The 23,347-nt window shown below is 57.4% G+C and overlaps 6 protein-coding genes across 6 annotated transcripts; 4 read left to right on the top strand and 2 right to left on the bottom strand.

The window, feature by feature from the left end:
- Window positions 1-237: 237 nt before the first annotated feature.
- GMORB2_1516 (transcription factor SPT20) lies at window positions 238-3,580 on the top strand (the record flags this gene model as incomplete). The annotated part of the gene is made up of 5 exons (XM_035463498.1): window positions 238-583; window positions 660-1,918; window positions 2,408-2,751; window positions 2,845-3,112; window positions 3,389-3,580. The coding sequence occupies 5 exons, from the start codon at window positions 238-240 to the stop codon at window positions 3,578-3,580; spliced, it is 2,409 nt and encodes an 802-aa protein (XP_035320329.1).
- Window positions 3,581-4,769: 1,189 nt separating this feature from the next.
- On the top strand, window positions 4,770-6,048 carry GMORB2_1515 (autophagy-related protein 27; the record flags this gene model as incomplete). The annotated part of the gene is made up of 3 exons (XM_035463497.1): window positions 4,770-5,046; window positions 5,122-5,743; window positions 5,853-6,048. 3 exons carry the CDS (start codon window positions 4,770-4,772, stop codon window positions 6,046-6,048), a joined length of 1,095 nt encoding a protein of 364 aa, XP_035320328.1.
- An 845-nt stretch (window positions 6,049-6,893) lies between these two features.
- On the top strand, window positions 6,894-8,598 carry GMORB2_1514 (acetylornithine aminotransferase; the record flags this gene model as incomplete). The annotated part of the gene is made up of 3 exons (XM_035463496.1): window positions 6,894-7,025; window positions 7,203-7,436; window positions 7,570-8,598. 3 exons carry the CDS (start codon window positions 6,894-6,896, stop codon window positions 8,596-8,598), a joined length of 1,395 nt encoding a protein of 464 aa, XP_035320327.1.
- Window positions 8,599-8,848: 250 nt separating this feature from the next.
- Window positions 8,849-10,714, bottom strand: GMORB2_1513 (glutamate decarboxylase; the record flags this gene model as incomplete). Its single annotated transcript, XM_035463495.1, has 5 exons — window positions 8,849-8,902; window positions 8,956-9,597; window positions 9,655-10,260; window positions 10,332-10,359; window positions 10,434-10,714. The coding sequence occupies 5 exons, from the start codon at window positions 10,712-10,714 to the stop codon at window positions 8,849-8,851; spliced, it is 1,611 nt and encodes a 536-aa protein (XP_035320326.1).
- A 1,412-nt stretch (window positions 10,715-12,126) lies between these two features.
- GMORB2_1512 (alpha/beta hydrolase fold) lies at window positions 12,127-14,435 on the bottom strand (the record flags this gene model as incomplete). Its single annotated transcript, XM_035463494.1, has 2 exons — window positions 12,127-14,251; window positions 14,344-14,435. The coding sequence occupies 2 exons, from the start codon at window positions 14,433-14,435 to the stop codon at window positions 12,127-12,129; spliced, it is 2,217 nt and encodes a 738-aa protein (XP_035320325.1).
- Window positions 14,436-16,396: 1,961 nt separating this feature from the next.
- Window positions 16,397-22,810, top strand: GMORB2_1511 (ubiquitin conjugation factor E4 B; the record flags this gene model as incomplete). Its single annotated transcript, XM_035463493.1, has 6 exons — window positions 16,397-18,163; window positions 18,919-19,283; window positions 19,492-20,190; window positions 20,285-20,498; window positions 20,556-21,687; window positions 21,801-22,810. Coding segments are annotated over 6 exons (5,187 nt in total), but the record flags the coding sequence as incomplete, so codon positions are not given.
- Window positions 22,811-23,347: the final 537 nt, after the last annotated feature.

Raw genomic sequence — 23,347 nt, 5'->3', positions numbered from 1 at the left:
GACAAAAAAATCCATTCTTTTCGAACCGTTGCGCGCGCGCTCGCCTGTCTCCTCTCATCTCTTCTTGCCCGTACACTCGACAATAACAATAGCTCCAGCAGCAATAATATAAACCCATGTGTTGCCCTGGCATATTACGGTAATACAAGCTGGTCTGTCTAGAGGGGAGGAGCGCACGCGCCCTGAAGACTTGCTGCCTTGCGCAGCGCTCCCGAAAACCTTTCTCACATCCTCATCATGGCGCCCGTCGTCGCCCCCGCCCAGCCCAATGGGCTTGGAGTCAGCAATAATATCAAACGTCCCATACCCCTCGGTCCCCAGACGAACGGGCCCAACTCCATAATGCCACCATCCGCGTCGCCCACCACCGCATTCAAGAAGCTGGGCGCTGCCAACGCGAAGCAGCAGCTCAGCATCGTTGCTGACCACCCCATCTCCGCAACCTCGACTGTCCGCCCGGCAAACAGAATGCCCCGCGAAGGCACATTGCAAGCCGGAACGCATTTGGGGAACAGCGCTGGTCTTCGTGTGGCTCCCGTGAGCAACGGTATAAGATCGGCCCGTGGCGCAACAAAGCCCGGTGGTGAGTTCGCATTCTATGCCGTCCTGCTTCTTTTATCTCATCTTCACTCCTAGGTCGCTAACTGTGAACGCCTCAGCTATTACCGCACCGTATGTTTTGAAAAAGCATGCCGGCCGACCGCCCTCCCTGATTGTACACCTACACCCGACGCATTTTCGATTCGATGGCCAAGACGGCATGTTCTCGTACCGATCCCCCATGTCCATGTTCATAGAACACATCAAGCAGCGCACAATTCCCCACGACATCCTTGAATACCTCATCCAGGCAGACGTGCCCTTTTACGATGGCTGCCTCATCGTCCAAATATACGACCACAAGTCCATTGCGCAGGCCAAGGATGCACAGCGCCCAGCCAAGTCTAGCCCAACGGGAGGGTCTTCAATCAATAAGTACAACCCCTACCTAACCCCGTCGCCCTATGCTCCATTTCCAAAGGACGAACAGGGCTCCGCCGAGGAGAAATTGAAATCAGAACTCGAGGCCGTGGATGCGCCGCAAACTGAGAAGGAGGATGTCAAGCAGGAGGAGGAGGGCCGGCCAGCTTCCGCCTCCGAGGGCCAGAAGTCCAAGACACCACCGAAGCCCAAGATCTTCACGGTAGTCCTGCACCCGACGCCAGAAAGCCTGCAGCGTGATCTTCTCATCAAGGCTACGACGCCGGCATCCCAGGCGGGCATGGCCACCCCGGGATTACCTCCGCCCACGCCTTCATCTCTTGTTCCGCAGACGCCGACAGCGGGGAGCATGCCGCCCCCCGCGAAGCGTGTCAAGCGGGAAAAGATGGAGCTGGAGCCCGGCAATATCCACGCAGCAGAAGGACAGATTCTCCTGGCCACCGCAGAACCACTAATTCTCACTGCCAAGGCGCCCAGCGTCGAGGCACAGATTGCGCTGCTGGAAGCCATGTCAAATCCCCAGCACTCGGAGCCACCACCACAGCCCAAGACCAGGAAGCGGACCGTGGCCGAGATGGCTGCGGATGAAGCTGCCGCTGCCGAACAGGAGCGCTACCTGCTCTTCATGGACGACCGAGGCGGGACAAACGGCTCCCAGTCTACGAGCGCCACGGACGCCGATGGCCAGACAGGCGCGAGCTCGTTTGAATCAAGATTCGAGCGCTTCAAGGTCATGGCTGACATTAAGAGGGAGCATGCTGAGAAGAAGGAGCAGAAGAAGGAGCAAGAGAGGCTCAAGCAGCAAGAGAACGACCGCCGACTCCAGGCCCAAAAGCAACAGGCCCTCCAGGAGCAGCAGGCACAGAAGCAGCAGCAGCAAAACGAGGAGAAGGCCAGGCGTGAGGCTACGCTGCGCGAGAGCCAGGCCCGCCAGCAGGTTGAGCAAGCGCAGCGGCAGGCCATGGCAGCCCGGGCAAGGCCACAGGCCAACGGCAACAACAACAGTAATAATAATCAGAACAACAACCAGGCCAATAACGCGGCGCAGGGCCAGCAAAACCACCCGGCACAACAGAACACGGGCGGTGCGGTCAATGCGGGCCCTAACGGCATGGGAGGCCAGAACCCAGCCCAGCAGGCCCAGGCCCAGGCCCAGGCCCAGGCTCAGGCTCAGGCTCATGCCCAGGCTCATGCCCAGGCTCAAGCTCAGGCTCAGGCGCAAGCGCAGGCACAAGCGCAGGCACAGGCACAGGCGCAGGCACAGGCACAGGCACAGGCGCAGGCTCATGCTCAGGTTCAGGCACAGGCGCAAGCTAGGTTCCAGGCACAAGTGGCACAAGGTCAGGCGTCGTCCCCGACGGTCCGCCAGCCAACGCCGCAGAACCTCTCGTCGCCGATGGTCAATAACAGCATTCCCATGCAGCAGACGACTTCGACCATGGCGGCAAGCCCCCCGCGCCCGTCATCCGTGGTGCAGAATCCAGCCATGTCGGTACCGATGGCGCATAACATGTCTGCCAGAGGCAGCCAGCAGAGCCACCCCTCGGGAACGCCGCGCATGCCCCATTCGACGCCTCAAATGGCTCATGGGACCCCCATCAGCCGAGCGCAGGCCATGGGTGCTACCCCCCGCATGGGACAAGCTAGTCCGCCGCCTAACATGATGGCGCAGAACTCTCAGATGGGCCAGGCCCAGCCGATGATGATGAACGGACAGAACATGCCACAGAATGCGCAGCTCATGGCACAGATGGCTGCGCACCAGCGAGCGTTTGCGGCACAGCAGCAGGGAGGCATGCAGCCCCAGATGCACGCGCAGATGTCGCCGCAGCAGCAGCAGCACATGATGCAACTCATGCAAAGGCAGATGATGATGCAGCAGCAGCAGCAGCAGCAGCAGCAGCAGCAGGCACAGCAGCATCAGCAGCAGCACCCCCAGCAGCAGCAGCAGCCGCAGCAGCCACAGCAAGCCGGCATGCTCTCCCAGCAGCAACTGGCCCAGCAATACGCCCAGTCTCTGCAAAGCATGCATGGCAGCCAGATGCGCCAGATGTCGCCACAGATGGTGCAGATGCAGCAGCAGATCGCGAGGATGCAGCACATGGCAGGGGCCAACAACATGCAGCGGCAGGTCAGCAACCAGGTGATCAACGGCGGCGGGAACGCTAACATGCAGCACGCGCTCGCCATGCAGCAGCAGTTGCAAGCCCAGGCGCAGGCTCAGGCGCAGCAGCAGGGGCAGCAGCAGCAACAGCACCCTCAGCAGATCCAGGCACAGCGCATGGGTCAAATGTCGATGCAGGTCCAGGTGCAGCAGATTGCCAGGAATATCCTCAACGCCATGCTCAACGAGGCCGCCAACAAGTTTGGAGGCCGCGAGAACATCCCCCAGGAAGTCATAGAGCAGTACAAGACGCAGTCGTTCCACAAGGCATCGCAGTCGATGCAGCAACAGATCCAGCGCCAGAGGCAGCAGCAGATGATGGTGCAGCAGCAGCACCAGCTGCAGCAGCAGCAGCAGGCAGCCGCGATGCAGCAAGGCATGAATGGTGGGATGATGGGGGGAGGAGCAGGGGGCCAACCCGGCGGTCAGTTGTAGGACAATGACGGCGAGCATCCGGACTCGCAGAAGGATGGGGGCTGCTCCGCAAACTCTCCTAGACGGCAGGCGAATGAGCGGCTGACGGATGGGCTGGACGTGCAGGGCCGTGTAGCCTGCGAACCTGCAACGTTGGCATATCCCTCCCCCCCCACCCCCCCCCTCAAGAGGACTATCACTACCAGGTCATTTTAACGGTGTTGAGAGGGTCGAACCGGCGTTTCCTCTTCTTTTTCCTTTCTCATTTCTTTGTTTTATTTAAGGGAGACGAAAACCGGAACAGGGAGGGAGGCTTTTATTTCGTTGGTGTTTTTATACCCCGTTGGGCAGCGTTCTTTTTATTTTTTTTATTTTTCCTGCCTTTTCTTCTTCTTCAACCCCCCCCCCCATCATTCTTTTTTCTTTCTATAAGATTTCTCCATGTTGATCGGTGCGTCGAGCGGCAAAAGAGGGAGATGGATTCATGTATCATTCTGGCCTTTCTGTCCATCGATAGGAGGAATCCATTCATTGTATGAGGGGAGGGTATGGTATGGCAGTCAGGAGCAAGAGGGAAATATACAGATGGAGTACGAGTATCAGCTACAGTTGTAACGACAAGACGGCATTTCTTTTTCAATAATCAAGTGCGAGATCGGTGATCTCGTGAAGAAGCAAGGACTCAAGAACTATTTAATTTTCTTTGGGTGTATGACACCTACCCATATATATGAGAGACCTTGATGACTATCATTATTATTACGCCGTCCTGAGGTTGAGAGGATTATATGATTTCCTGGTGCTCACGTGACTTGACGGCTTTCACGGGCCAAGCTGAGCTCGGTTTGGCGAATGATGACACAATCGGGCTCCCGGCAGCGCCCCCCCAAGTCAGGAAGCTGATCAATTCTGGAGATCGCGACAGCTCAACTTTCCCTCTCCCTCTCTCTCTCTCTCTACATAAACATATGTGGTCAGGGATACGGAGAACCTGATCATCATACGCATCATAAACGCATAATCAGCATACGCCCGAGCTCGATTTCTCCCAACTCACGACCTATCGAATTTTCTCCCTCTTTTTTTTGTTCTCCCTCCTCGGGACGAAAGAGCGAAGCGCCTCTACAAGTGCAAAGGCTGCCAAGCACGCACACGGACAAGCACGCGGGAACGCACAGAGCCGAAGATTAAACTATAGAAGGCAGCAGAGATGCATCGTCCAACATCATGGCTCATGTCACTCTCCACCGTCCTCCTGGCGGCATCGTCCACGGCCGCAGCGGGCAACTTGCAATGTGAAAAGATCATCGTGGACGGCCAGTTGTTTGACCTGTCAAAGCTGGGAGGTCCCCACTCTGTGGTGACGTCGCGGTGGGAGTCTCTCGCCGAGACGCACTTCAACACGACGTATACGGTGGACATTTGCAAGCCCCTCAAGAAGAGCGGTGGTGACAAGAAGGGTGATCAGTGCCCCAACGGAACCAGAGGTCAGTCCTTCTTCTCGGCCTTGCCCTTCTCGGCCTCTCCCTCTCCCTTTAGACGATGCTGACAGGCCTGCACAGTCTGTGCCATCGAACGAACTATCAAGGACGAAGCGGACCTGGTGACCAAGGTTGTCGCCGTGGCGGGCAACCTCGAGAACGTCGGCGGCACGGGATTCGAGTACGAGGCCACGAGGCTCAAGACGAGCGACTCCAATTCGGACTCGAAAAAGGAGGGGCTGCGCCTGGTCCTCAAGGGTGGGAAGCACCCCCTCTCCGGCCCCGTCAAGCAGAGGCGTCAGCAGCAGGCCGTCCTCGAGTTCCTGTGCGATACGAACAGGACCGGTCTGGAGGGGGAGTGGGCGTCCGAAGACGAGTATGAGACCGCTACGGCTACGACTACGACTGCAACCGGCCAGCCCCTGCAGGCTCGTGGTGAGGGAGAGGGCAAGGACGGAGGCGACGAGGACGACGACGGCTCCGAGTCCGGGATAGAGCATCAGCTCGTCAAGAATGACACGGCTCTCATCTGGGACGGCTACGGCTTCAACAAGGACAAGGATGCTGATATCCTCCGTCTGACGTGGCATACAAAGTATGCCTGTGAGAAGCGCGATGGCGACGGTGGAGGCGACGGCAAGGATGGCGAAGATGGCTCCAAAAAGCCTCAGAGCTGGGGCTTCTTTACCTGGGCGTTTATTCTGTGAGAGATTTTACCCCTCCCCCCCTTTTTTTCCCTCTTCTTCTCTTTTTCTTCTTCTCCCCCCGTATCTGTCCATTGTCGGAGATCATGACTGACATTGTATAACCAGCGTCTTCATGGGAACCGCCGCGTACCTCATCTTTGGATCGTGGCTCAACTACACGCGCTACGGAGCCCGCGGCTGGGACCTCGTCCCCCACGGCGACACGCTCCGCGACGTGCCCTTCCTACTTAAGGACTGGACCCGTCGGGTTCTCAACACGGTCCAGGGAACTGGAAACCGTGGCGGGTACAGTGCAGTCTAGATGCTTCATCTTCACGGGGTGTGGAGACGTTGGCGCGGCGTAGAATACGGTGGCTATGAGGGGGTTACTTCTTGGAGACAAATCTAGGGACAGTGAACGGGCGTTTTGATTTTTTGATTTTCTTATTTTTCTTTATATAGTTTTCTTTTTGCTCTTTCATGTTTGTTCTTCTATCTTGACACATTTTCTCCCTCTTCTTCTCCCTCATGCTCGTTCTTTTCTCCTTACTGTTGTCCCTGTCTTTTTTTTTACATGTACGAGCACCACAATTGTATGCATAATCTGTCTACACGAGAATATTTTTTTCTATTCGTTTCGGGTTCCTTGTTCTTTCCGATGTCAGGTGATGTATCTCATCTTTGTGGTGGTATGTGTGAGGATTGTATAGAAGAGCGTTGAATGAATAACAGTCAAATAAAAACCGATGAAAGAAGACTTTTACCCCTCCGTTCCATGACACTGCTGTGATCCATACCGGCCATGTTCCAGGGAGTGATATTTATAGATGTAGATGTACAGTGTTTTCTCATTATTTTCTCATCATGGTAGACTACAGATTATATATAGTGGCACTAACGATGGAACATGCATATATCACTCGAGCGATACCGGACCAGCAATTGAAGAAGCGACGCAGGTTCGGCACACTATCGATAAGTCAAGGCCGATGCTCGATCTTTTCTCTCTCTCTCTCTCTCTTTCTATTACCAAGGAACAAGAGGGAAAAAGTAATAGCTCACACGAACCACTCTCACTCTCTCTTTGCTTCTCCCCCCCCCCTCCTCTTCTTCTCCCCTCCCTCAACAACAACAACTCTTGGGAAGTACTTCGTCCCTCAATTCATAATGGCTCTTCGCATCTCCGCCCGGCGCCAATTAGCGACCGTCATGGCCGGTTCCGGCCTCTGCTGTCGGTCCTGCTCCATCTCCTTCTCCAAGAGAACGTTTACCTCGACCACGGCGTTGAAGTCGCAAAAGGTGCGTGCGCGTGTGTGTGTGTGTGTGTTTGTGTCTGGAGAGGGGCAGAAATCTCATCAGAACCGAAAGAGTGGAAGAAAGATTGAAAGGAAAGAATTCAAAGGATTAAACATAAAAAAACGAAAATTAAAAAAAATTCTATATAAAAGATTTCAAAGCTAAATATACAACACGCAGAGACAGCTCCCCAATCCCGACCCTTCATCCGACTCGTCCTCCGCAGCACTCGTCGCCGAACACGCCCCGTACATGGTAGCCACGTACGCGCGCCCTCCGCCCGTCTTCGTCAAGGGATCCGGGTCGTGGATCTGGGACGTTGAGGACCGCAAGTATCTCGACTTTACCGCCGGTATAGCCGTCAATGCCCTCGGTCACTGTGACCCGGATGTTGCCAATATTGTAGCCGATCAGGTAATTTTTTTTTTTTTTTATGAGGAACATTTACTTTTTGCCTTCTCTTCTTCTCTTCAGTCTTCTACCCTCTCCTTGCCATGCACTTTTGGGCTCAGAGTCAGGGCCGCTAACCTGCCTCGGGTGTGTTCAGTCCAAGACCCTCGTCCACGCCTCGAACCTATACTACAACCCTTGGACCGGCGCACTCTCCAAGCTGCTGGTGGACAAGACGCTGGAGGCCGGCTGCATGGCCGATGCCGCCTCGGTCTTCGTCTGCAACTCGGGCTCCGAGGCCAACGAGGCGGCCATCAAGTTTGCCCGCAAGGCAGGCAAGGTTGTCGACCCGTCGGGCGCCAAGACCGGCGTCGTCTCCTTTGACGGCGCCTTCCACGGCCGCACCATGGGCGCCCTGTCGGCCACGCACAACCCGAAGTACCAGGAGCCCTTTGCGCCCATGGTGCCGGGCTTCGTCCAGGCCGGCTTCGACGACGTGTCCGGGATCGAGGCCGCCGTCACGCCTTCGACGTGCGCCGTCATCGTCGAGCCCATCCAGGGCGAGGGTGGCGTCCGCGTCGCCTCGGACGAGTTCCTCGTCGCCCTGGCCCGCAGGTGCCGCGAGGTCGGCGCCGTCCTCATCCACGACGAGATCCAGTGCGGCCTCGGTCGCTCCGGCAGCCTCTGGGCCCATGGCCACCTGCCCGTCGAGGCCCACCCGGACATCGTCACCTCCGCCAAGGCCCTGGGTAACGGCTTCCCCGTCGGTGCCGTCCTCGTCTCCCGCGCCGTAGCCGACAAGATCAAGGTCGGCGATCACGGCACCACCTTTGGCGGCAACCCCGTGGCCTGCCGCGTCGCTCACCACATGGTCTCCCGCCTCGCCGATCCCGAGCTCCAGAAGGACGTCCTTCGCAAGTCCGACCTCTTCCGCGCTCGTTTCGCTGCCCTCAAGGACAGGTACCCCGACGCCGTCACCGAGGTCCGCGGCCGTGGCCTCCTGCTCGGCCTGCAGATGACCCAGGATCCTACCCCCATTGTCAAGGCTGCGCGTGAGAGGGGTCTGCTCATCATCACTGCTGGCACCAACACGCTCCGCTTCGTCCCTAGCCTGAACGTCACCGATGACGAGATCAACCTGGGCCTGGATATCCTCGAGGATGCCATCGCGTCTACCCGGTCATGAAACACCGGCTGAGCAGAAGAAATCATGATTCATATCGAAGTTTATTTCACCTCAAAAAGTCATTTGGACCGAGACCTTTGTATTTCCCTCGGTCCACTCCATCGTTATTTGTTTTGGTGCATGGCGAAGACATGCTGTGTAGAAGATACCAGTAGCAGGCTGATGGAACGAAGGAGAAGCCGCACGTAGAATCTTTATATTTATTCAGCATCACCTTGACTCTATATCCCCTATGGTGCCGTGTGATGTCCTAGCATATTCCGTGCGTCTTGCCCGTCTTGCCCTGGAGCGAGTGTTTCTCATCCTACGTCATGGTTAATATCTTCAACATTCAGACAGCTGACGGGGTCATCATACCTTGTATGTGTGGTGGGAGTGGTGCTTGTTAAACGAGGCCAGGCGGCCATGGGCCGAGATGTGCTTCTTGATAAAGTCGTCCTGGGCCTTGAGGGCGTCGCGGTTTAGCGAGACAAGTTGCTCCTGGCACAGCTTGATGTCGGCCAGAAGAATGTCGCACTTGCTACGGGAAAAGTCCTCGCGGACGACAACGCGCAGCATCTTGAGTTCATCCGTCTTGGGGGCCATGGTGTAGGCGGGGACGACCCAGCCCCTGGAGCGCAGACTACGGGCGAGCGAAAACTCATCGTAGTGACGGTCGCCTGCATCCTCGCCCTCGGGCACGTCGGGGAAGCGGAACGAAACAAGAGGGAGGCCACCGCCCGAGGGCTGCGACATGATGACGAAGCCTAGCTTCTCAAGCTCCTCGCCCAGGTAGTCGGCGGTGCGTGTCACGTTGCTCATGATGGCGCGGTAGCCGTGACGGCCGAGGCGGATGAGCTGGTAGTACTGGGCCACGACGTGGGATGCGCCCTTGGAGAAGTTGAGGGTGAAGGATGACTGGTCGGCGCCAAGGTAGTTGATGTTGAAGACGAGGTCCTTGGGAAGATACTCGGATGAACGCCAGATAACCCAGCCGATACCGGGGTATACGAGGCCGTACTTGATACCTTGTCAGCAACTCTCGAGGCCAAGGGATCTTGTCAAGTCATGAACTACCTTGTGGCCAGACGTGTTGATGGACACGACCTTTGGCAGCTGAAAATCCCAGACTAGGTCGGGGGAGACGAAAGGCGCGACGAAGCCGCCGCTGGCAGCGTCGACGTGGATGGGAATATCCTTGTTCTTCTCCATGAGAAGGTCATTGACGGCCTTGACGTCTTCGTACTCTCCCGTGTACGTGGTGCCGAGAATGGCACAGATGCCAATGGTGTTCTCGTCACACATATTCACCGTCTCCTCCGGGTCGATGACGAACCTCTCGCGGGTGCAGTAGACAAGGTACATGTCGACTTCAAAGTAGCGCGCAGCCTTTTCCCAGCAGACCTGGACGGCCGAGGACATGACGATGTTGGGCTTATCAAAGGGCTTGCCTTCAGACTCACGGCGGAGCCTCCAACGCCTCTTCATGGCCAGCACAGCAAGCATGATGGCCTCGGAGGAGCCGACGCACGAGGTGCCGATGGCGTCTCCGGTGGGGGCGTGGAAGAGGTCGCCAATCATGTTGACGCAGCGGTTCTGGATCTCGGCGCACTGGGGGTACTCCTCGTAGTCGATGAAGTTTTTGGGGAGGGCTTCCTGCATGAGCTTCTCGGCCTCATCTTCCTGTTTTCATCCATACCGGATTAGATCATCATCCTCGGTCCTGTTCGTGTAAGACAGCGAGGTCAACGTACCATGTAAGTCGTGACGAATGAAGCGAGGCTGCAAAGAAGGTAATAAGAGTCAGCAGAAAGACCCGCTGACCGTGAACTGGACGTCGGGGACTCGACACTCACTTGAGCTTGGGGTTGCCGTCCATACTGAGCTCGTCCTTGATCAAGCGGTAGGCAACATCCTTGGGCATCTCCAGCTCGGGCATATGGTGGCTAGGGAGAGTCTTCTCGGCGAACCGGGAGCCGTAGACACTCGTGGTGAAATCATCGGTGTACTGGGATAGGCTGAGATGGAACTTCTTCTTGGCGATCTTGCGTGCCTCGCTGATGGTCGACGTAGAAGAAGAGGAGGATGATGCCTCATCCTCCTTCGGCCGTTGGGTGACGCTGCTCAGGTGTACCATTGTGGCGTTGAGCGTTTGAGTTATCAGGGATAGTGATGTCCCAAAAGGTGTCCAGCAAGGCTCAAGTCGATAATATCTGCCTTCAATGGCGAACTCCTCATATATTATAGCAAGAGGAGGAGAGGGAGAGGGAGAGGGAGAGGGAGAGGGAGGGGGAGAGGATAGTGGGAGCCGAAGGGGGGGAGGGCCGGGGAGGGATGAAGTAGGAAAGGAAGGAGCCTGAGAGCCTTACACACAAGCTCCTTCCTTCCCTCTGGGCTCCAAGGAACGAGAGCTTCAGCTTCCCCCGGATCGGCAAGAGGCAACCGGTTCCATGGACCTATTTCATCATACAGATGCTACTATCTACCATAACCACTCCAGAACTGCCGCGGCACATCGTATCGTTTACAGCATTTACATATACGTGCGGTACTAGTAGTAAAAGATTTCCTGCATGGCAAGAGTCTAAAAGGGTGTCAGCTGCGTTACTGGCTACCCGTCCGTACTCCATCTGCGAATCACGCCCGCCATCAGAGCCCCATAGGTCTGCCGGATATCCCGACTGCGTTACGTATGAGGGCGCCGCCCGTCGGCCCCTCACCAGTAGTATTATCGGTATGGTTATCAGTATCGATACTAGGCAGGTAGAGCTGCACGTTCTCGTATGAAGAGTTGGCTAGAGAGGGAGGGAAAGAGCTCCTCTGCACCTCTGCACCTTGCATCATGAACAAAGGAGAGATCTCATGGCCACGTCATTGATTAGCTATTTGCTCGTTCTCGCATTGCTCAATGCACGCTAGCCGTCCTTTCCGACCAACGACACTAAATTGGCGAGTCCATGACACATGAGATCTTTCATGTGGGAGGGATGGGACTTTACGCTACGAGTAGATGGCTGGGGATTCCCTTACTCTGCCCCGCCCCCTCCCTCCTTGTGGTCTTTGCGGTCCTTGCGGTCCTTACGGTGCAATGATATTCTGATACTCCGAGCATTTCTACAGATATGTTCATGTGAGAAACCGGTAGTAGTTTAGATTAGCTCAGATAGTAGTAGGAATGCAGGTAAGCGATGTATGTCTTGCTACGTCAGTAACGGATAGCAAATAGCATGATTGGGTCTAACTGCGCGTGCAACGTACGCCCAACATCAACATGAGTATAATAATACATGTACTCGCATAACCTGTCCCTGCTAGTAGTATCAGGTGTCCAATTGGCATTCTATAATGATGCATAGAGAAGCATCCAATCGCCTATCCTGAATCATCTAAAAACGTGTCAATGCAGATTGCTCTCTTCTCTTCCCTCTCTCGATTCCAAAAAAAAATATAAAAAAAATATAAAATATAAAAAAATATAAAAAAAATCAAGCTCTAAACTCCACTACTTTGCCGCACTCTTTCCTACCAAGGGTCTTGGAAGTACGAGTACTACTCGTCATGGCCACTGCCGGCACCCGTGAGGCCGCCCGCCAGACCATTCATCCTTCTGGATAGCAGGTCCTCCTCGCTGCTCAGCTTGCTGAGCGTCTTGTTCCTCACCATCCCTCCGGGACGTCTGTTGACGGACAACCCACCGGCTCTCGTTGGCTCGTCGGCACCACCACCACCCAAGTTGCCCTTGCGTCCAGTCCCGTTTTCCGTGACGTTCCCACCTCTTGAAACCTTGGTCATCTCTAGCGGCCTATCTTCGTCCCCGCTAGACTCTGCCGGCGTATCCGGGTGGGGGTGGACCGTCCCGTTGATTCCGGTCGCCTCGCCAACGGGACCCGCGGTCGGGACCGGAACGGCACCAGCAGCACCGCCAGTAGACGTGCGGGCATCATTCCGGCGTCCGCTCCTCCCGCGGCGCATCTCCCGGATCTCGTCGTTGTGAGCGTACAGCTGGTCGAACCACTGAGCCGAGCGGTCGAGGTGCTTCCAAGCGGGCGGGTAGACAGAGGGGAACTGCATGAAGCCGTGGGATGTCCCGGGTATGAGCATGACCTCTGCCAGGCCGAGCTTCTGGAGGCGCTGCTCGTCGGTCAGGCCGTCGTCGTCGTACATCCCCCGTCGGAGAGCCGCAGCTGAAGCTGCCACTTTTGCGCGCCGGAGCTTCCCAGCAAAGATGACAGTGTCGTCTACTAACGGGTCCCTCTCGCCTGTCATAAAGTACGTCTTGGGGAACTCGGCTAGTAGAGCGTCGGGTGCGAGCACGGGGCTGAGGAGGTAGTCGGTCGAGAAGTCTGGGCGGTTGTGCGGTCCGACGTAGAGGATGATGATGGAGCGCATCATCTCGGGGGTGAGGACGCGGTCGTTGAAGTAAGAGATCATCGACGCCGTCGCCAGCCGGGTTTTCATGGGACCGGCATGGAGGGCCGAGTCGGGCTTTGTCGGGAGGTCAGACAATTTCGGCGCAGTCGCCGTCTTCGCCGCCGTTGTCGCCGCCGCCGCCGCCGTCGTAGACTCGTACTCGCCCCGATCCTCTGGTGGCGTAACCACGGCATCGTCCTCGACATCGGAATGGTGCGGTGTACCGACCAGGTCGTCGTACTGCTGGCTCTTTCGACGTACAATGGGCTTGTTGACGGTCCGCATATTGCGGTCACGGATCAGGGACATCTGCTCGTCCGACATCCAGTTGCCAATGTTGGTATCGAGGCAAGGGTAGAAGCAGACGAGCCCCTCCGGCGGAGGGAGGTCAGCCCTGGCGGCCGAGCGGCGGAACTGAGGCAGGCGGGTCTCGAGTATCATGAGGGTGCAAGCCACGGCCAAGTTGCCCCCCGCGCTGTCACCCGTGATGATGATCCTGGGCTGCTTCTTGCCCGACATGCCGATGCAGCGGCCGCGCGACTGGGTCAGCGTGGTATACACGTCCAAGCACTCGTTTAGAGCGTAGGGGTAGGGAAATTCGGGCGCCTTCTTGTAGTCGAGGCTGAGGATGGGCAGGCCGGACTTGGCGGCCCAGGCGAATAGCTTGTCGTCGTTGCACCGCGGGTTCATGGCAACGAACCCGCCACCGGGGATATCGAGGATGACGCGGTCGTGGTAGGCCAGGTCGGCCAGGGGACCGTCGTAGAAGAGCCAGGCGTCGACGGGGTCGCGGTAGTCGCTGGCCGAAGGTCGCTGGATGCGTACCTGGCGCGGCGGCCAGCGGGTAAAGCGCGGACGCAAGAGGCCCTGCGAGAAGCTGATGTAGGGCGTCGTGCTCTTGTTCCACGATACACGCAGGTGCTCCACAGTCAGCATGCCGCGTACCTTGCGCACCTTTTCGTCGGCGCTCTCGGTAGCGAAGAGGTAGAAGACGGAGAAGACGATGCTGGCGATGTCACGCAGCCACTTGGACCGGATCCGCATGGCCGTCCAGAATCCGGCATCCAGGGCCGTCAGCACCCACGTCGCCCGGAAGAAGGTGGCGTCGTACATGTTGGCCATGGGCTCGGGGCTCGCCAGGCCAACGAGGGCGCTGAAGTTGCGCGCCGCGTACAGGTAGAGCATGGTCACGACGACCGTCTGCCATGCTGTAAGTCTCCTCGATAGCAGCTTGGAGAATGCACGGGCACCGGGAGGGCCATGTCTGTGTCCTCTTGTTCATTTTGGAAACGGCCTTGTTAGCTGGGGAGGGAAGGGACCAGGTCCAGGGCTGTGCCGAAGAGGCATTGAACTTACCTGTAGAGGTAGGCGGACCAGAAGGAAATGACGGCGAGAACCTGAAGGCGTCGAGACTTGGACGACGGGCGTCCAAGCATGTGGTCAATCATGATGGAGGTATGAGGGGGATGTCTCTCAAACGTCGCGCGAGGACATGGCTGTTCAGGTCACTCCGTTGCCGTTGTCGGCTATACTCGTAGTATAGGTCGTGCCCCTGCTAGATGTAGAGATGGACAGTTATCTGGGGCCAGGGCACATAGGAGGAAGGAAGAAAGAGAGGGGAAGGCTGAGGAGGAGAGGGATGGGAGGTGGGCCTCTTCGAATAAGAATATAACAAGATTGAATAGAAAAGCTGGGGGAACAGGGGACACGTTGTGGAGGGGGGGGGGAGGGGGACGGAAGGTCAGCTGGTCAAGGCGGGAAGTCTTAACGGGTCCATAGGTCCCCAGGGATCTGTTCCTGGAAGACAGAGAAGAGAAGAAGAGGGAACGGAGGAAGAAAGCCTGGAGTCTCGGCTCGGGGTGTTGGGCTAATAGCAGCAGTCCGTTGTGCCGGTGCCGCGACGAGATACCGTCATGGGGTCCTGAGGCGGGACGTTGGAGGGTGGCTGACATGTGAAAGCGTTCCGACGGTCTAGCTGTACTCGTACGAATATGCCATCTTCGCTGCCAAATAACCCCGGTATCATGTGAATGTGGGACCCGCGGCACAGAGAAGACGGGCATGGGCTCTACGGACCAAGATGTACGAACGATTAACGTATCAGATAGAACCACCCAAGTAGTAGTAGTAGTAAAGTAGTATAGAGGATGCCTCTTCATAGTGGCTCGTGAAGGAAGAAGGGGAGGGTTTCTGATGTCACGCAGTCACGACGATATTGATAATACGGACAATTGAACAGAGAGAGAAGGAACACTGTCTGGGCTGCAAAAGGTACATCGGAAATGGCTGCGGCGAAAGAGCCATTATATCATGAGCAGGTCACCACCCCGCGCGCAGGGACGAGGGTCGGGCGGTTTTTGCGGGGGAGGGGTCCGGGGCCAATGGGGATGATGGTGGTGTAATATCATAATATTGGCAGATTATGTTGATGAGAATCGTGATGTTTCCTTCCGGATACAATGTCCCCCCATATGGATATATAGATACGGATATACAAGCACCCCAGTGCCAAATGCAGCACCGTCACAAGCGAGTGCTTTACGACATGCAATTGCCACGCGAAGACATCCATGAACACAGCATTGCCGGGCAGTTAGTTGGGTGCCGCTGCTCTGAGGTCGTAGTACCGAACCATTGGGGGGTAGATGGTAACCCGTTTTAGCGGACAGCTCATTTGCTGCAGCGCCCAGCCACCTGGCCTAGGCTTGTGGATAGCGCCTGCGGCGTTGGGAGCGAGTCTGGTAGTAACCCCCTGTAGAAGTCAGAGTGTTGGTGGTAGAAGGGTATGTGGACATGTACCTGGCCACTGATAATTACCAGGTGTCGACTCCATAGTAATACGCCGTCCAAAGTATTATTCATCCGGATTATTGATAGAGGGCATCTGAGACTCGATTTACTAGCAGTGTATGCCCTACTTGAACATGTTCTGATGCTACTATTACCAATATTATATTGCTAGTATTGATACCAGCGAAAAAAAAAGAAGAAGAAAAAAGAGAGAAGAAGAAGACAAGTTGGTCATTATTACATCGTATTCCTGCCATGATAAACATGCCAACTCATTACTCGTACAACCGCCACCCCGCCTCTAGCCCATACAGTAACAATAGTTCAACAGCATGGACTCGTAGTAGCTATCACTCCACCACGGGCGAACGGCTCTGGACCTCAAAGCTATCGTCTACAACAACTACCATACAGGGTCCATGCCATCTCGCATAAAGCATCCCCGTCCGCATTTCATCACCTACAGGCCCTCAGACCGGCTACGTGCACAAACCAGCCTTGCAGTAGCCAGAGAGCGGTGAAAAGCCAGAGAGAGAGAGAGAGAGAGAGAGAGGGTCCGAAAGGGGACGTCACAGATTACCCACCCCTCCTCTCCCTCAAAACCCCGCCGCCACCCATCATGGCATCAGGCCAGCCCTCATCCTCGAGATCGAGGACGCCAAGCCCACCGCCCTATTCTACAAATCTCCGGCCCCGTCGGGGGGGAGCACCGTCAACACTCAGCATCCCCTCATCGGATTCATCCAGCGACGATGGATACCGCATGAGCCCCGCCGCTGCCCGCCGCTTCGCCAGACGCAACATGCGCCGGGCTTCACCCACGCCCGACCTGGTCACGAGCCTTGTCCGGCCGCCGCCGTCTCCCGACTCGTACTACAGCAACATGGCCGCCGGAAACGTCGCGCCCATGCATGCGCCTACGCCCCCGCCGCCCCGACACAGCCTCGGGCAACAGCAGCAGCACCAACAGCAGCGTAGTAACCCCCGACCCTACAACTCCCCGGCGCGCAGATCCGGCCCGGCCCTGGTCCCGCACCCTTCGTCGCTCGACATACCGTCCAAGTACGGCGGCGAGGCCGTCCTGGACATGTACTCCCTGACCTACGTGACGGAACCCGACGCGACGCTGCTCTGCCCCATCTGCCACGACCCCATGATTGACCCTGTCACCACGCCATGCGACCACACATTCTGCTACCGATGCCTCCGGCGCAGCATTGCCTCCAGCCCCTCGGGAACCGCCTGCCCGGTCGACCGAGATCCCCTCGCGTGGTCCGAGTGTGTCAGCGCCGGGAGGCTGGTGCGTGCCCAGCTCAACGGCCTCTTGGTGCGGTGCCCGAACCGCTCAAGGGGATGCGTCCAGGATCTCAGGCGCGAGGCTGTCGAGACTCATGCCAACTCCGAGTGCCACTTCAGGGAGTACCCCTGCCCGGACCCGGACTGCACCAAGAAGCTGATGGGGAAGCCTGGTTCCGGTGCCGCCGCCGAGAGCGAGCACGACGACGACGGCGGCGGCTCCTCTTTGCTGTGCCGTCACATCGCCACCCGCTGCCGCTACTGCGACCTCGATATGGATGAGGCCGACCGCGAGCGTCACCTCCTCACCGCGTGCCCTAGGTCCAAGACGCGCTGCTTATTCTGCTGGCAGCTCGTCTGCCGGTCCTCCATGCCTGCGCATCACGAGATGGACTGCGATGGCGTCCAGGTCGCCTGCTCCTTCCAGGACGTCGGCTGCCCCGTCCGCGTCGAGAGGGGTGACCTGGCCCACCACCTGGCCGAGTGTCCCTTCCACCCGGAGACAGCCTCGGGCGCCGTCATCCGTTCCCAGCGCGACCTCCTCCAGACGTACAGCAGCCTGGGGGGCCAGCTGGAAGATTTCCGCCGCCATCGGGAAGATGCCTGGCAGCAACGGTTCGACGACGTCGACGAACACAACATGTCGGCCCCGCCAGCCCGACGCAGCACTGCCTCGGCCGCAGCAGCATCTGTGACCGGCGCCGGTGAGTCTTCGGGTGCCTCGCATATGAGTGACAGCCACCACCGCACAATGCAGGACCTCGACGCCGGCTTCGAAGAGGTCCACCAGAACCTCACCCACCTCGAGGCCCGCCAGAGCATGTGGACCCTCAACCAGGTCATGCCCATCCGCGAGGAGGTCACGGAGCTTAGGAACAACATCAACATGATGCGCATGCACGTCAACTGGCTCCTCAACAGGAGCAGAGAAGAGGGCCGTATCCGGGCTGCGGCCAACAGCAGCACCAACGCCGCCGCCGCGACAGCGTCGTCCAACGCTGCTTCTGCTGCGGCGGCCGCCGCCATACGCCGCGATAACAGCTCGACTGACGGGTCATCGTCGGGGGGGTTGCCGGCTGCGTTCACGGCTGTGCGTCCTGTCAGGAGACGGTCGTCGGGCACTGATATGGACGTGCCCCGACTGTGAAGGAGAAGGCTACATCATGGTCGATGCCATGGTGGGAGGAGATGGGAAAGAGTGGATGGGAGAACGAGCCGTATATTTTCTTTTGATCTTTTGTCTGGCAAGGAGTTGGGTCGGAGTGTACGCGATAACGTAATACCCTCGGAGCGTACATGGAGTATACTAGATGTGATGACAGCTGGTAGAGAACTACTGGTAGGGAGGTTTGCTAACTCGGGGTGACCGTCCCCTTTCCATTCTTCATGTTCCTTACTCTTGTCCCCTCTATTACCTCCACCTTGCTACGTCAGATCGACCGTTGAAGTCGTATACATGAATCGGGTGTAGGAAGGCAGAAAGGGAAGGCAAGAAGAATGCCAGGGCGGCCTTTTGGGTCTGCGGAGTTGTGGCCAAGCCGAAGCACGTAATAATGGGCGACTTGCGGAGTTTGGAAACTCGCGGAATGTCTTGCTGAGCAGGTGGGCGGCGAGCCGATGGAACAGTGAGGAATAATAAGAGAGGGAAGTTCTGAGAGAGTCTACAAGACTTGCATTCTCCGACCGATAATTCAACAATAGTAACAATAAGACAGCCTAGTCGATTATCTGGAAACCCTTCCTCGCCTTGTGGCTGATACTTCTTTCCTGCTCGCACTTCTTCCCGGCTGGCACTTCTTTCCTGCTTCCATCGCCTTCTATTGCTCTAGACTGATAACAGATCAGCGGTGCTCCACGGAAGCCATAGTACCGTCGGAACCGTCCCAGGCCACCACCTCAGCAGCCCACCGCTTAAAATGGCCCGGACCCTCAACTACAGGCAGCAACGACCACTGTAAACCACCTACCAAATCCCCGCATCTAGTGCGTGCCCATCAACCGAAGGACCTGCCCCCCCCCACCACTGCCACCGAGCACCTGCAAGATCCTAGAGCGCCAGCAAGTTATCGGCCTGGTGACCTCACACTAGCAATCACCAAGACGATCGACCGCAAACCTCGAACCGACGCCATCCCCTCCAACATAGATCATCGCATTCTCTTCTTCCCCCTCTCCCCAAAGACGCCCGCCTTCACATCTTCTGCTCCGGGGTCAGAGGAAGCAAGCCGATAATCATGGACCCTAACTTGCCACCGGCGGGCCCCGACGCCCCGGATAAGGAAAAGATGGAACAGGTATGATACGCACACGCACAGTTACCACCATACCACGTGCTTGCAGTTTTCACTGACGGACACGCCGCTCCCCCGTCTAGATCAGAGCCAGGCGTCTGGCCAAGCTCGGGTCGTCGACGCCCAGATCCGAAGAGAGCAGCGCCGACGGCTCGAAACCTGCCGCCGCGTCGTCGTCGCAGGCACCAGCTGCGGCCGCGACTGCGGCGCCATCAGCCTCCTCCTCAACCGCCTCCTCTCCCAATCCTCTCTCCAAGCCCGGTCCCGGTCTCCAGGAGAAACGGCCTGCCACAGGCAGCTCATCAGGTACACTCCGCCCCTGCCCCCGCAAGCGGCCTGCGTCAGACGTTGTTGACGATGATGATGGTGGCTCACCAGCCGATACCGCTTCCGCTTCCGCTTCCGCGCCCGCGCCGCCGGCGCCTGCAGTGCGTAAGCCGAACCCCCAAACCGTCGAGACCGATGAGGACTACGCCAATCGCACCCTCTCGCACATATTCCGCATCACCGTAAACCCCCACAACATGTCGACCCCGACGGGCCAGCGCCTCACATTCCTGCCCGGCCTGAACCAGGAGCTCAACGAGGCCGGCGACCCCCTCAAGCTCACCACAGCCAACCTCGACCAGGCCATACTCGAAGCCGCGGGCAGCTGGCCCAAGGACAAGCCCCTCATGGACTACCTCCTCCCCTGCTGGAAGCGCGCCGTCAAGGCTGCCTCCGTATCGAGGGTGTCGGGGGGGGCCAGGCAGGAGGTTCACGAAGAGTCGAAGCGCTTGGCGATCAGCAACTGTCTCTTCTCGCTAACCCTTCCTGACCTCTACGGGTATGTGCGGCTTGATGTGGATGAGGATGTGGATTCATCTAGAGAAAGAGGACATCTCAGCTGACTGACCTGACATGACATTCAACTTTGCCAGGCGCGAATCGAACCCCCAGCTGGATTCTCTGGTGCCGTATATCCTGCGTGGTATCCTCGACGAGAATGGCCTCGACTTTGAGTTCTACAAGGAAGCCATCAAGAAGTTTGATGATGACGAAGCAATCCCCGCTCTGTTCAACAATGCCATGGTCCAGATCAGCTCCCGTCTATCCACCATGTCTATGAACCACGATTACAAGCCCTATGTTCAGGTGAGGACCGGCGGAGACGGTTTGCGATGAGAACGGTTGCTGACTTGCGATATGCAGGCCCTCCAAACATACACCCGCTTCCCCGCCCTCACTGTCAACCTAGCCAAACTCCCTACATTCAACATGGCCCAGTCGGCCCCCGGCATCGAGCGGCATACGCTGCTGGGCCCGTTCTTCCGACTGTCGCCGCTGCAGGGGGAGGTGATCCGCAGCTATTTCCCAGGATCTCGCACCCTTGACCGGGCGCGCATCACCAACTCGCAGGATGCGCTCCGCATGGTTCTGAGGGCGCACCAGGACGATCTCTTCGCCATATCGAACGCCTTCATCCGCGCCGGTACCGAGACTCGGGGTCGGACGCTGGACTGGTTCGCCTACATCATGAACACGAACCACATGAGGCGGGCCATGCAGGTGGACCCGCGGGAGGTGGCGTCGGATGGCTTCATGATGAATGTGACGACTATCCTGGACCGCTTCTGCGAGCCGTTCATGGACAACGACTTCAGCAAGGTGGACAAGATTGACGTGGGCTACTTCAAGCGCCAGCCGCGCATCGACATCAGTGACGAGACCAAGATCAACGCGGACCAGGCAACGGCCGACGAGTTTTACAGCCACAGGGACGAGTCCGGGGAGTCGTCAAATTTCATCTCCGAGGTCTTCTTCCTCACCCTCGCCGCCCATCACTACGGCAGCGAGGCGGCCAACTCGCAGCTCAAGAACCTCGACCGCGAGATAAAGTATCTCGAGAAGCACATCAAGGCCATGGAGGCCGAGAGGTCCAAGGTGGCCAATTCCCCCCACCAGCTCAGGCTGTTCGAGGAGACGCTCAAGCGCCACACAAACGTGCTCGAGCGCACGATTGCCCTCAAGTACGCCATCGAGGGCGTTCTTCTCGATGAACGCATGCAGAGCACGTCGCTGCGCTTCATGCGCTACGTGGCCGTCTGGCTACTGCGTCTGGCTACCGGATCTGACTACCGCCCTGGAAAGGAGAGCGAGATCACGTATGCATCTTTTATCTTTATTCTTATTTCTGGACACGTTCACCCGAAACTGCTCGAGGGATTCCTTCTAACGAAACGCAAAACAGCCTTCCGCTCGCGGTGGAACGCAACAGCGCATTCGCATGCCTCCCGGAGTACTGTCTGCAAAACATTGTGGACAATTTCAAATTCATCTTCCGGTATGTGTTACCTGTCCAGAAACAAGAGAATCCCGTCTTCTAATAGAGAGGGGGGGGGGGGAAATCTCCAAACAATCTTAGGTGGCTCCCAAAAATTCTCCTGAGCGCCGTAGGCGAAGAGCTGATCGCTCTCGGAATCACGCTGTTGAGGTCTGGCGAGTACATCAGGAACCCGTACGTCAAGTCGTCGCTGGTGACGCTACTCTTCTCGGGGACGCTCCCGTTCATGCACCTTAAGAAGGGTGTCTTGGGAGACCAGCTCATCTCGATGAAGTTTGCCAACGACTACCTGCTACACGCTCTCATGAAGTTCTACATCGAGTGCGAGTCGACGGGGGCCAACAACCAGTTCTACGACAAGTTCACGATCCGGTACGAGATCTTCCAGGTGATCAAGTGCGTGTGGGTCAGCGACGTGTACAGGCAGCGCCTGACGCAGGAGAGCAAGGTGAACAAGACGTTCTTTGTCAAGTTTGTCAACATGCTGCTCAACGACGCGACGTACGTGCTGGACGAGGCCTTCACCAAATTCCCCAAGATCCGAAGCATCGAGCGAGAGCTGGATGACCCGTCGGTGCAGGGGGAAGCACGGCAGAAGAAGGAGGAGGAGCTGCAGTCGCTGGGCAACCAGGCGACGTCGTACATGCAGCTGGCCAACGAGACGCTGGAGATGATGAAGCTCTTCACGGAGGCGCTCGGCGACGCCTTCACGATGCCGGAGATCGTCATGCGTCTGGCCAGCATGCTCAACTACAACCTGGAGACGCTGGCGGGCAAGAAGGCGGCGGCGGAGCTGAGCGTGTCCAACAAGGACAAGTACCACTTCCGGCCAGTGCAGCTCATCTCGGACTTTGTCGAGATCTACCTGAACCTGGGGTCGGCCGAGGTGTTCGTCAAGGCGGTGGCGGCCGACGGTCGTTCGTACAAGCCCGAGGTGCTCGACCGCGTGTCCCGCATCCTCACGTCCAAGCATCAGATGGACCCGGTCGACGTCGCGCGGTGGGACAAGCTCAAGTCGCACTTCCTCGATGCTAAGAAGATCATGGAGCAGACGGAGCTGGACCTCGGCGAGATCCCGGCCGACTTTGAGGACCCCATCATGGGAGACCTGATGCAGGATCCGGTCCTCCTGCCGAGCGGGCACACCGTCGACCGGTCGACCATCGTGCAGCACCTGCTCAGCGACCCGATGGATCCCTTCACCCGTAAACCGATGACGATCGAGGATGCCGTGCCGCAGACGGAGCTGAAGCAGAAGATTGAGGAGTGGAAGGAAGAGAGGGTCAAGGCTGCAAGGGAGGGGCAGCAGCAGCAGCAGCAGCAGCAGCAGCAGCAGGGGGAGGAGGAGGAGGTCAAGGGGGGTGATGCCATGGATACGACGGAGGGTTGATGGTTGATGGCATGTTGTCGTCTCTGCTCCTCTCTCCTTCTCTTTCCTCGTTCCTCCTCTTTTTTTATTCTCATCTCCTCATAGAGACATGGGCAATGAGCTGTAGTATTCCATATGGGTACGGGAATAGAATTGGTGGGAAATACATCCTAATGGGTCCTGACCTGTACGTGTGCTGCAGAGAAGAAGAAGAAAGAGAGTAGAGGATGGTAGCAACGCGTGGCATTGTCAAGCAGGAGACAACACGTTGGATGATTACTATACAAACGC

The sequence above is a fragment of the Geosmithia morbida genome (assembly GCF_012550715.1).
Source record: "Geosmithia morbida isolate 1262 chromosome Unknown scaffold_10, whole genome shotgun sequence".
Taxonomy (NCBI): Eukaryota; Fungi; Ascomycota; class Sordariomycetes; order Hypocreales; family Bionectriaceae; genus Geosmithia; species Geosmithia morbida.
This window is presented reverse-complemented; position numbering and strand designations above follow the sequence as displayed.